Source organism: Lycorma delicatula, chromosome 1 (genome assembly GCF_047948215.1).
Source record: "Lycorma delicatula isolate Av1 chromosome 1, ASM4794821v1, whole genome shotgun sequence".
Classification (NCBI taxonomy): Eukaryota; Metazoa; Arthropoda; class Insecta; order Hemiptera; family Fulgoridae; genus Lycorma; species Lycorma delicatula.
In genome coordinates this window covers 258,686,726-258,701,222 of record NC_134455.1, presented here as the reverse complement: position 1 = coordinate 258,701,222, position 14,497 = coordinate 258,686,726, and the positions used below count along the sequence as shown (strand labels likewise).

General features: G+C 31.2%; 1 protein-coding gene across 1 annotated transcript in view; it reads right to left on the bottom strand.

Moving 5' to 3' along the window:
* Positions 1-14,497, bottom strand: part of glu (structural maintenance of chromosomes 4-like protein gluon) — a 142,031-nt gene that overhangs the window by 33,219 nt on the left and 94,315 nt on the right. Inside the window, exons 16-18 of the mRNA XM_075376229.1 lie at positions 12,109-12,298; positions 9,547-9,691; positions 2,008-2,181 (exon numbers count right to left, since the gene is read on the bottom strand). Of these exons, the coding sequence (XP_075232344.1) occupies positions 2,008-2,181; positions 9,547-9,691; positions 12,109-12,298 (509 nt within the window). The remainder of the gene's footprint in view (positions 1-2,007; positions 2,182-9,546; positions 9,692-12,108; positions 12,299-14,497) is intronic.

The following is a 14,497-nucleotide window of genomic DNA, read 5'->3' as shown; positions in this document are numbered from 1 at the left end:
AAGAAAGCAATTCAAGTAAAGAGCGTAAAGTGATTTGATGCTTTTCTGCAACTGTGGAGTTGTGTATCATTTTCATGATGCAATTTGACGCAAGAGGCTAGATCTGTATGAATCATACAAATGGAACTTGGATCATAATAAGCACTTTCCTATTTATCACATCTAATCCAAGATTTTTTGGTCAAACATGAAATAACTTAGGTTTCCAGAGCTTCTTTCTCATCAGACAGGTACCTTGTGATTTTTTATTGTTCTCCGAGCTAAATATGTTACTAAAAGGGTACTGATCTGAGAGCCAGAAGAACATAACGAAGAATATGACAGAGCTGGAAGTTATCGCAAAAGGGGACGGTGAAAAATGGAAGGTCCAGGGGTAAAGTCTAGCTAGTCACTTTGAAGAACTAATTTTTTTTTTCATGGCTTATGATCAGACTTTTTGAATGGGTACAACTAAAACTACGCCCTATAGTGGTCATCACCCTTGGGGATACAATTAACATTACCTTCTTTACCTCTTTTTTTCTTTATGATGTTTGTTACAGAATTCTGTTCAATTTCTGATTAAAAATCTTTAAATAACATTAATCTAATGATATCTAATAACATTTATTTAGATCTGTCATTATGTATTATAAAAATGTTTAAAAGTCATACAATATTAAATAAATATTCTAACTAGCCAATCAGGGCTTGGCTTGCTTCACTCACTCAACCATTTGCCAGGAGGCTCTGCTTCCTGGACCCTTGATGACTATCCTCATGTTTGTGAGAATATTAATTTTACAGAAATAATGTAAAAGAAACATTATTGTGTAGAGAGAATATATAGAATTTAGTAGAAATGTAACGTTTAACTCTAGCCATATTGATAACTGGGAGTTGGCTTGGGGATGCCGTCTTCTTCGTTTAGTCTTGCGTGTGTTTGGACAGTGGCCAGTCCAGCTGCTGCTATTAGCGCAGAGTGGACCCCCATGATGCATGCCAATGACTCTTTCCTGCTAAATAAAGAATCTATTTTCTCTGTCATATATTAACTAATAATCCCTTTCTTTTATTAGTAAAAAATAAAATTAATAAATAATAATAAGTAAATATAAAAAAAGATAATCTATAATTAGAAATTAAATAATCTGTAAATTAATTGACAATGGACTGCTTTTAGCAGGAGAGTCACTGTGCACAGCTGCCTGGCGCACCACCACTGGTCCACTCTGTGCCAATAACAGCTAAAATAAAAATGTGAGTACATACAGCAAAGAAAGACCCACACACAATCCTTTTTTATAGAGTGATTACACAGCAGAAAGTAAACATTCTGTTATCATATTCATGCTTCAAAGACTGAAAAATCTTAAACTAGAAAAAAAATTTATAAAGAATAAATTTATTATTTATGTAATCCAAAACTAAATGTATTAATCAAAATAAAAACTATAATTATTATTTAATTTTTATGACAATAAATTTAAAGTAACTTTTTTTTAATTTGGGCATAATATACATCACTTAAACCAAATAGTGACTAAAGAATATTTAATAAAAATATCATTTACAAAATACAGACCCCCCCCCCCTGCCAATTCAGAAATAGAATAATGTAAAATATATTCAATGCAGTTACATAGGGATAATATAAGAACTAAATTTTATAAAATTATATTGACAGCAATACAATTCTTGGAAGAACATTATTAAAAATGTTTGAAGATACATGTATATATATATAGTCACAGAATAGATCAAGAAATTAAACTCAATGCATATAAAAAGAAGATATGAATACTACAGAAAGAGGTTTTAACTGTAAGAAAAAATTAATAAAATTAAATAATCCTTTTTGACAATGAAAATATTAAACTATATAAAAAATACATTTTCTTATCTAACAATGTTATAGAAAAATATTATAATACTAGTAAACACATAAATAAATATCATAAAAATATCACACACACACACACACACACACACACATACACCTAATAAATTATTATTTAAGTAGCCTACCTCTTGTTTTATTCTTGGTATTTTATCCTTCTGCTCCTTTATCTCATCTTCAAGGCCATCAATCTTCTGATCTTCCATAAGTTTTTGTGCTTTTAATTTATTTTCTTCTTTTGATATATTGCCCAATGACTTTATCAATGTTCTCTTTTCATCCTCCTTCTCTTCTATGCCATTCTAAAAAAAACAAGATAAAAATTAAATAATTTATATTTATTTATTTCATTGTTACATAACAGGAATTCAGGACAATACCAGTTTGTCAGGTTACATGTAAGTATTAGGAATACAAACATTTTAAACAAAAAAAATACAAAAACAAGTGCAATAAATTAAAACATGTGATAAATAAATTACACTAATCTTCATAAAACACAAAAACAATAATTTACAAAATGATTCAGCCATTCAAAATATCCTTCACAAAATAGTACCTACTATTCAAAAGATAGTTAAAAAAATAAATTCCCAAAACTATGAATAATTTATTTTTTTGTATATCCAGAAAGGTAGTTATAGAAACACATAAAAGTGCATGAAGTAGCGAACTTACAAGCTAGTTCTACAAATTAGCTAATAAAGAGTAGATTTTCCATGTATTGTGGTGCTGAAGTAACTGTTAAATGAATTTGACAAAAAAATAACAAATAACTGTAGGAGATTATCTAGGGACATTCATATGACTATGATTTTCTTTTGGATTTGAAAGAAGTGGTAGATCTCTAATGAACTAAACGGCGTACCATGTAAAACACAACCCGTTGATATCAGTCTTTTAATAAAAAAGGTACTTTATTAAATTAAATATTTTACTTCCAAATTTTCAATACTTTAAATTAAGAGTAAATGCTGGAAGTGGCTGCCATCTTCATGAATATACGCTTCCACCCTTTTCACTGCATTTCTTGCAACTGTTTTCAGAGTCTGCGGGTTAATAGTTAAAACAGGTTGTTCGAAATTGAACTTTAGTTATTCAAGTGTTTGTGGTTTGTTGCTGCAGGCTTTTCCTTTGAGGAAACTCCAAAGAAAAAAATCTCGAAATCTTGGTGGCCATAAGCCACAACCAATAACGCTATCACCATTAATGAAATTATAAGTTGAATGTGGGTAGTGTGATGTACTGTCATGTTGGAACCAGCAGTATCAATCTTCCTTTTACAAGAATGCAATGAACTACAATAAAGTATTCTGATATCATTCTACAGTAATGGTGTACTTGAAGAAAAGACCAGTAATTTCTTTTCATGATATTGCATACCGTATGTCCAACTTCTGCAGGTGCAATTGTTTTTCATGATACGCATGAGGATTTTCAGCATTCCACATCCTACTGTTATAGCTGTTTACGTATCCATTCAGATGAAACCACGTCTTGTCTGTGAAAAAAAAAAACATGTCCATAACATGAATCTATGAAACCAATGACAATATCCTAGCTATTTTTCTTTGTCTGTTTGAATTTGATATGGTCATAAGTTTGACTTTTTGTTGCCTGATGAACGGTTGATTTTGGTAAATTAATTTCAGCTGACAAGCGTCTAATTGATTTTTTTGACAAGGCAGTTAATCGCTATTTGATTTCAGCGACTATATCTGCATTCAACACTGTCATTGATCTTTTGTGTTCCTTGTTATTAACAGAGCTCTTTAAATTCAGCCACTAACCTCAAGACTGATGTCTTGTTAGGTGTTGGTTTATCATGGTACTTATGGCAAAACATTCTCGCATTGCAACTACTGATTGCATGCTGAAGTATGACACAAGAATAAAAAACACGTTAATCTTGTGAAAACGCCATTTTCTCTCTAATAATGCACTAAGCATTATGATCGTTTTGTTATGGCTATCAGTAGCAGTCTACATCGCGCGATGTTCAGTTGTTGGACGAGTCCATTCCAGTAAAACTTAAGGGAGTTGAGCAGTTAATTCAATTATAAAAGGCTGATTGGTGGGTTTGCATTTTATACGGGACACCTTGTACCTAAGAATATAATTCATTAGTCAAAGAAGACCTATCGTAGAAAATTAAAAATTTTCTATAAACTACCTTAATTAAACTGAACAAGAAAAATTAATGTTATTTCAATTAATCAATATTAGAGAATAAATTTAAGATCATCTTTATAACATGTTCCATAAAAAGAACTGGAGAAAGTTTGCAGTGATAGTGTCATCAATGAACATTACCCATTCCCATTACATAGTCAAAGAGGTAATTTAGATATTACAAAATTAAGAAATTTTCTATGTTTCCATATAGTATGTTTTCACAATTCTTGAAGGAATTGTGATATACTACATAAATTATGATTCATAGCTGCTCCAAAAAAGTTTATTCATCAAAACACTCTGATATAGATCAACACTCTGATATAACAAGATAAGGTTCACTTCACTCAACAGCTAATTCTTTAAAAACAAATTAATGTATTTTTAATACATTAAAAATTTGCACTTTTCAAACAGCAGCTTATAATCTACATAATCAAAAACCCTGGCAAGTTACAGAAACACTCATTACAAACTGTAATCTCCCAATTGCATCAGAAATTTCACCTACAAATTAAAAAGTAGCATTAGAAGTTCCTTCAAAAACTAAACTTGTGAGGGTGTAAAATATTATTTAATTCTGAGTATTCAATGAGATGATTTAAGACAACTTCTTCAAATACTTTTGAAATGGCAGGTAATACTGCAACAGGCAGTATCAACAAGCTTGGTCGAGTGCCTTTTTACATAAGATTGTAACTAAAGACCAAAAAAGACTAAAATTTTATGTTACCTTAAATAATAAGTTTGAACATTAATAAGCATTTTCGCAAGTTTTTTAATAATAAATGAGAATATTCCATCATAACCTTATGTCCTAAACGAACTAAAACTTTGTATTACTTTGATATCAACCTCAGTAATTGGGCTCTGAAAACATAAAACTAGGTTGGACACTCTTTAGGAAACTTATATTCTTAATGTAAGCAATAAATTGAAAATCTTTACAAAACATACATTCTCTACTCATTCTGTTTTTCTAATTTTGAAAACCTGAATGCTAGCAATAACCTAGTTAATTTAGATTATTAGAATGAGAATTAATACCCTGTCTGATAAAACAGAAAACTAAATAATTTGATCTGTAAAAAGTCTAAATGAGTCTCTTTCATAAACATCCCTCTGGAAAAAAGCAGCTGTGATGGGGATCAAGAGCTGTGTTATATGATCAAACTTATGATAACAATCACATTGTACCAGGAGGGATTAAAGTAATGTAATAAAAATGGTCTTTAATGAACAGAAACCATTTAAAATAACATAGACTCTAAGTACAATATAATGAAAGTATAAATATTTTATCTGATCAAGTAAAAGTTTACCTAAATGTGAAACAAACACACATCACTAACTTTTATACTAATAAGCAGTTTTTATAATTATTACACCATATATATATATATATATATATAGGTGTCACCAGAGTTTGACACTTGCTGCCAAAAGCTTTACTGTATATCCACTAATCTAAAAACATCTCCTAACAGTTCTCAGAATCCACGTAATTTTACTTTTTACAGTCTGTTTGCAAAAATTACTGTTGTGAATAGATGTTAAATACAATTTCAATTAAAATAATACTTCATTTATTATCATTATAATTGTATTAACTATTATTAATAGCAGAATATTATTACCTAGTGTTTTAGAATATCATATGCTGCAAATCTACATAAAATGTGATATTTTAAGAAATAATAAATCAATGCAGACAAGAAATAATCTATAAATATTTCCTGTGAAGTGAAACAATTGGGCATTAAAATAAATCATCTCTCTAAACGACCTGACAAACATTGCTTATATCGATAGCAAGGCATTATATACAAATTGTTTTTATATAATAATTTTCTTAGATTAATATAAACTGATAGCTACAAAATAATACTTTCTGTTGTTGCTTTTGCATAGAGTGTATTTACTGGCGCTGCTTTCTGCTTTTACTTTCCTGCCATCATAGCTCTAAGAGTTATGTTGCAAGAAGTAAAGTATGGTATCAGTCAAAAAATGGGGGATTTTTTTTTGTATTTCAACATTTCATGACCCAGGGACCCCAAAAACAAAAAAAAGGTGGGGATAATGTTTGTATTACATATATATGTATGTATGTATGTATAAAGCTTAACAAACATACATATGCGTACTTATATGTTTAAAGCACAATTTTTGACCGGAAAAGCCGATTTTGATGAAATTTTGTGTAGAGAATTATGTATATTGAGCAATTTGTTGGTAAAATGTTGGGGTCAATATGTCCAGTGGATGGGGTACATAGTTATTTGGGGTAAATTTTCTGAAAATTTTACAAACATAACCCCACTTTATATTGTTCAGTACATGTGTGCATGATTTACTTACCAAACAAGTTTTATAAAAAAAATTTATCCAACCTTTCTCCCCTTCCCAAAATTCTCTTTTATTTATTGGTTATTTTTTAAACAAATTTTTTTTGCCTTCCCAGGCATAGTAGTAGGCAAGTGATAAAAAAAATATGAGGTAATATTAGGGGCGGGGGAGCTGATAAAAATGTTAAAATATAATTTTTTTAATTTTTAAAACTTTTTCGGTTATTTAAATTTTAACATTAAATTTTCCTACTATTCATGACATTTGAGAGTATAGCCCAAACTTTGTTCTTTTTTGGGACTTTGTCTTCCATGATACTGCAGAAGTCATTGGTTCAAACTTTAATCCATTATAGCTTAGTATCAATAAGCTGTAGCTTATTATTGCAAGCTGTTTTCAATTGACGTTTCACAAAGGATGCATTATCAGGATTGATAACATGTTCCATGAAAGTTGGCTGAGTGCAAGTTTCCTTAGGAGGAACGGGCCTTTTCTGAGACCAGGATGAGTAGGAACCCAGCTGAAACTGACAAGTCTACTCGGGCAATGCCTACAGCAAAGGCAAAAGCTAAGCTAATAAATCATGATTTATTAACTGATGTAAATGTTATTTACATCGGTGGCATCCCAACGATGCCAGGCTTATTACTGTGAGATGTAAAAAGTCAGAGGGCAATAGATGACTCCCATTAAAGCTCATCAGGGCTAGGAATGGGAGGGGTGGCAACCGGAACATCACTAGGCGGGTGTCTTCCTCTACGGGGTTGGGATGACAAGTCACTACAGCTGCTGAGAGTAGAGACAGATTTATGAATGTCTGCAATTATCAGATGAGAGTGAACATGTTACTTACTGCTTATTAGCACTTATTAAATCACAGCATACCAAACTTAAACATGGAGTCCATCTATGATATAATGAAGGATTAAAAATGCGGCAAAGAATTCCATACTAAACAACTGTGTTGATGAGGCAGATCAAAATTAAAACTTTTACTGTCCACAAAGAATATACAATAGTCATTTTTGTTCAGACCCATCACTGTAAACCAATAAATAAAGTTTGCTTGGAAAACAAGTTTGCAAAATTAATTCTTTTGTCTCTTTGAATTCAAAAAGAGAATCTTTTTCATGCATCAAGTGATTAATATCATTTTTTATGCTAGTTTAACTGAAGGTGACAGTGACTTGGTGAGTCTCCATGGTGAAAAAGTGCATGAGGTGTAAAGAAATTACAACAGGTAGTTTGAAACCAAACATAGAAAATATACACTAAGCTTAAACACACATTGGAACAGTTAAGTAGGGACAGCCAATATATCAGTCATGAAGCTTGTAATCCTGACATATTTAAACTAATCTTGTAACTGCCAGAGAAACAAACACTATCTCCTAAAATGCTTACAACCGAGTAAGATTGGAATGCACCAATAACAAACGTGAGAAAGTTGTAGTAGATAAAATTTAATTTCTAAGAACTTATCATCTGATGGAGTAAACTACTTAGCCATAATTCAACTGAGACTTTACTATGGCTCTGTGAAATTTAATCATATATATATTGAACTGTGCATTAACAACCATTACTAACCTTACACAACTTTTAAATAATGAATTTTGATTTCCCTTAATTATTTAGTTATGCCAAGCCTTCATCACCAACAGACCTATAAATTTTGCAAGTCTTTTTTCATTCATATGCAAGAAAAGCATGTATATATTTTATTTATTGAGAATTTTAAACAGCATCTTAAATGCATGCTACTTATTGTTATAGCAAACATTACACTGAAGACTGCCTTGTGGAATACTGTTTTATAACTTCTTGAATACAGACATTTTGATTACAGAGGAATTATATAACAGATTGTCATACTGCCAGCTTCTGTTCATTCCTTCATGGTGTTTGCACATATTTTTCCCATACCTTCTCCCAAATGAAGAATTTAGGGTTTCATAAGACATTCTGTAATATACAGTAATGATATAATTTTATCAGTCAGTTTTCTTTTATTTATCAATTCCTACTCTTGGTTCTTGAGGTTAAAAAAAAAATATATATATATATATATATATATAAATTTTAACCACTCATAACAGTAGAAAGTTCATAGCTCATTAATGAAACATACACAAGATTTCTTTAAATATTCAATCATACATCTCCACTAAAAAATGTGAACGTATTAAAACTATCTTTTTAATCCTACTAAGTAGTGTATGTATGCTTATATATGCAAGACCAGCCTAATGCATATAAACCAATAACTAATAAAGATATATAGTACTGTTACACATTAAGTTGCATACATGATAATTTTTCATATTGAATTTAGTATATTTTATTGACTCAAGATGTCAGCACAAATAAGTAAATTTTATTTCTGTACTGGTGTATTATTCCAAACGACCACATTTAGTTTGCAGCAATAATATAACACATCACACACAACGTATGTGACATATAACATGATGTTATGTAGGAAATTCAACCTGAAAATAATTTTCTTGGAAGAATTAAATTTGTATGCATCAAAATTAAAAATCTCCCACTATTCCCTACCTAGAATTTTAGCTAATAAAATTTTGTAACTTATTTTTTATTAGCAATTCAATTGAAAGAGTAAGAGTACTTCAGTTTGTTTTATGGCTTGTATACTTATTGTAGTAGTTTTTTTTACTTAAAAAATTGGTTAAGATATTCAGTACACGTCCTGATAAATTGAGCTTGCCACAAGAGAGCAATTATCATTTGTTACTTCAATTTTTGTTCATAAGCAAAAAAATAATATAAAGCAAACCAGAATTAAAGGTCACTTAAACCTGAAAATCTTTTTTATTTCATTGTTATATTGAAAATAATAATAGGAGGCCAAGTCCTTGGACAAAATCCCTTTAATTTATAAATATTAAATTTAATCCCCATCAATTTAAAGTGGTTAGTGGGAGCTGAAATTAAGCCTACCATCAAAATTTGTGTCATGGAATAGTTGAAACTGTGTTTTAAATAAATAAGGTTTTAATGTAATGAGATTCAAATTGAACTTCACTTGAAGGTGGTTTAAACACCTGCAACCACACAATGCATTTTGCTAGTTTAATATCATGTGATTAAACTGTTTAAATAAATATTTTAAATTCAATTACCGAAATGCTCTCGACCATTTCCAATAACTTGGCAGCTTCATTAGCCAATTCACCCTTGTCTAGATTCATCTTCCGCAGATTTTGTTCAGCCTCTTCAATTTCAGTTATCAAATTTTGTATTTCCTCTGCTGACTTTTTGGCATTTCTAAACATAAGAAAAAAATTAAAATTATGATAATGAATACATTAAATATTAAATAAATCAAATTAAACAATAAATAAAAGATATAATAAACCAATATCAGAAGTAATTCTCTATAACATCTGTTAAAAATAAATTTCTAAAAGTGAAAAATTACATATTAAAAATTTCAATGACATTGTGCTGTAAACAGCTTTCTAATCATTTTAATGATTCCCAAACAAGTAATGTCTTATTTAAAAATCCAGGTAGGATAATAAACCGTATCACTTACAACCTGCTTGTTCTGCAATAACTGGAACATCTCAAAGAGAAAGACAATACACAAGGTTTGATATAAAAAAACACAGAATTTTAATTTTTCTCAAAAAATCTTAATTTATTCATCAATATTGATTCTGTCACTTTCAAAGTACTTTAGATAAAATAAATTTATGCCAGTGCTTTTTCCAAGCTTCGGTGCACCTCTAGAACAAAATTTTTAATATGATGATTGGCTCCCTCAGCGATTCTGTCTTTATCTCTTCCACATTGGCTAAACATTTTCCTTTGAAGGTTCTTTTCAACTTTGGGAATAGGAAGAAATTACAGCTGGCCACATCTAGCAAATACAGAGGCTGAGGCATCATTACAGTGTTGTTTTTGGCCAAACATTTAAAAACAAGAGTGAAGTGTGAACAGGTGCATTATCGTAGTGCAAATGCCATCAACTGTTTTGCCACAAATCCAGGTGTTTTCTTCAGATTGCTTAATACAAACGGCATAGAACTTCCAGATAGTATTCATTACTGACCGTACAACCTGGTGGCAAGAACTCATGATACACTAAGCCGTTGAAATCGAAGAACACAGAACTTTAAACAAGAACAGAAATCAGAACCTTCACATTTAATCAAAATTGACAAACTTTTTTCGGTCTTGGCTCTTCAGGAAGCATCCATTGGGATAATTGGGCCTTAAATTTGAAGTAGTCAAAACATCTATGTTTCATCACCACTTATGAGTCATTTGAGGAGTTCTGGATCATCATTCACTTCATTCAGCACTCCTGAGCAATGCTCATCTGACACTGCTTTTAGTGAAAATTACACTTTGGAACAAATTTTGTTGCCACACATTTCATGCCCAAAACATCAGAAAAAATTGCTTGACATGAGACAAATGATATGCCAACATCATCAGCAACCTCTCGGATAGTGTTTTGATAACTGTCCATAATCATTTTCTTCACTTTTTCGACGTCATTGGTTGTTGATGTCCAGGGCACTCTTCATCTTCAATGTCTTCACAGCTCTCTTGGAAACATTTGTAGCATTTGTAAATGCTTGTTTTATTCATAAAGAAATCATCAAAAGCAATATTCAAAATTTCCAAGGCAGGGACTTTACTCCATTCTTAGTATTAAGCACTTTATTGTATTCTTAAAGTAAAATCTAATGCAATTCTTTGTTCCATTTTTTCTACAAGTTAAAAATCGCTGACCATACCAAAACATGTGTAACCTTTTCAATGGTCAACAATAAGCTAAGCATCCAATATGGCTAAAAATGTAAATATACATTAGGGACAAGAGTAACAATAAAAACAAATTAAGACAACTGGACTTATACAGACTGGGAAATTTAGAAATTCCAATTTTTTATCCTCAACGTAACAAATGGAGAAAAAACCATTCAAAAATTATTTGAAATTTCTCACAAGCTTTATAATACTCATTAGTTCTAAAAAAAATTAGTATTTTTTTAGTAAAAAAAAATACGTTTAGGTCAAGAAGTAGATTCGGTTATTGTTTTAAGTTGTAGTAAAATAAGTATGATTCACACTATAAAAAATTTTAAATAAATGTCAATTCTATGACCATGGACAAGATTAATTATGAAGTGAAACGAAATTTAATTAGATAAGAATAACGTACCAGAAAAATTAAACAAAAACCTTGAATCACACCCTCCCATATTATTAAAAAGTGCGGTATATGCTTCATTATTAATAATATAAATACTTCATTCCAATATAATCATCCAATGACAGTTTCAAATATGGCTACAGACTTTTAATTCAACAATGATGACAAGATCTGATTGATAACATCTTAACAATAAACTTGCTGGATCAACTAGATCTATATGAAAACACTGTATAATTAAGAATGTTGTTATTAACAACCATATGAAAAAAGAAAAAGTACATTAACAAATATATACTAGACAGATGATTGGCTAGACCAGTTTTATTCTTGGAAAGATTAAGTTTTCTAGAAAGTTTGTTTCTTCTTTTGTAATATTATAATAAACTGAAAAACTTCTCATATTACTTTTAATTTCTTACACTCACTGCACATAACTGAAAAAATCTGTCAAAAATACAAGTGAGAAGTACAAGACATATCAAGAAACTAGAAAAGCAATTTCAATATATACCTTTCAGCAGTTTTGATGCCGACTGTTAGCTTTGATAACTCTGATGTTATTTTATCCAACTTTTTATTAACATCTTCAAGTTTCCTTTGGGCAGCTTTCATTCTACCTCCTGTAGCATCGATTATCTTCTTATGTAGCTCATTGATTTTTGCTTCCACTACTCCAGCAGCCTGTTCAGCCTTATCAAGCTCTAAAATCATTTAGCCAAACAACAAATTCCATAGATATCAATGAGCTTTCCAATAATTCAATATGCATATTGTAATATCAATTCACACATACACACACACACAGATATATATATATATATACATATATTATTTTTCTAAATGATCATTTGAAGACCCATATCATCTCTGTACTAATAATTATTGTATGTATAAAATAGATTCGACACGATCTACCCAAAAAAAGAGTAGTATAGAATAAAATACCTTATTGTTTACACAATATCTACAAAAGTGCTTTTACAGTAACACACATCTTTAGTTGTACAATATTTATTTTTTGTAAAACATTTAATGTTAAATTACGTATTAAACTCAGAATTAAAAATTAAAGTATAATAAATTAAAATATAAAAATTAAAAATTTGGTTGCCACAAAAGGGCTTTTATAGATTGCATGAAAAAATATGGTTGGTGTTATTTTTTTATTCAATTCCGTACTTGGGTGGATCAAGTTGAATCTATTTTATATATATATATACACACACACACGAAGGTAAGTCAATTATTATCCGCAATTTAGTTATATTTTTGTTTATGTTGGTAGTACTGTCATGTTCTGTAGATGACACATGCGTGGTTTAATTGTTATGTCTGTGCAGGTTTGATGCTGCTAGGTTAGTTCCATTATCGCTGCCCTGCTGTTAACCATGGCTGTTCTGCTTTCTGTTTGCACCAAGAAGAGCAACCTTCAGTGATCCATTTTTTGTGGTCAGATGGTATATCAGGGGCCGAAATTCATTGAAAACTTTATGTACAGTACGGGAACAGTGTGTTGCCTCAGCGGAGTGTCTACAAATGGATTGAAAAATTCAAAAATGGTCGCACAAGTGTTATGCACAATGAAGGAGCCGGACAACCGTTTACCACCACAAATGAGGAAAACAATGAGTGTGTACGTGACATGGTTTTCTTAGACAGACGAGTAACTATTGATGAAGTGGCACATCGTCTACAAATTAGTCACGGTTCTGCCTACGAAATCATCCACAACAGACTTGGGTTTCATAAAGTCTGTGCAAGATGGGTTTCAAAACAACTCACACAGTTGCATAAACAAATGCGCTTGGACATCTGCCAAAAACATTTGGATCACTATGGTAATAAACAGGACTTCTTAGACAGAATCATCACTGGTGATGAAACACGGATCCATCATTACAAGCCAGAGAGTAAACGGCAGAGTATGGAATGGAAACATCCAAATTCGCCCTGCAAAAAGTTCACGACCCAACCATCCGCAGGAAAACTGATGCTTACGGTTTTTCGAGACTCACAAGACCCAGTACTGGAACATTATGAGGAATGGGGCATGACAGTAAACAGTGCGCGTTACAATGAGATGCTTACTGCCAAGCTGAAGCCTGCAATTCAAAGCAAACGACGAGGACTGCTGTCGAAAGGTGTTGTTGCACGACAATGCCCGTCCACATACTACTGCCAACACTGCTGAAACGCTCCAGAAACTCAACTTTGAAGTACTGGCTCATTTTCTGTATAGTCTTGATCTTGCCCCTTCTGACTACCACTTGTTTGGTCCATTCAAAGAGGCATTAAGGGGCCATCAATTTACCTCGGACAAAACAGTGAAAGAAGCAGTGCATTCCTGGCTCGCAGCTCAACCGAAAACCTTCTTTTATGAGGGCATTGGGAAGTTTGTGAAACGATGGACCAAGTGTGTTGAAATGCATGGGCACTATGTTGAAAAATGATGTACATGTAAGTTTCCTGTTTGTATTGCAATAAAATTTATAACTACATTGTGGATAATAATTGACTTACCCTCGTATATACAGGTAACTTAAAACTGTATAGCAATCTCTCGCGAACTGATTCTATAGCTAAAAATAGGAAAAGAAGTTCATATAAATATGGACTTGAAAACACATTGTAATCAAGTTACGTCTAGCAAAAGATTTTACCCAGATTTGGTTTCCCCAAGGAAATGAAGACTTCCTACAATTCTGGGAAGGTGAATTAAGGAGCAAATCAGTTGTTTCTTATGGTTTTTGATTGAAAAATAAAAAAAAAAATGGATCCCACAATTGTACCTCTATTAGTTTTAAAGATATCTGATGTAAAACACAAAAATTTAGGGTAAAAAATAACACGTTTTGGTTTAATATAAGAAAACTTTGTTAAATGGTTAATTACGTTGTATT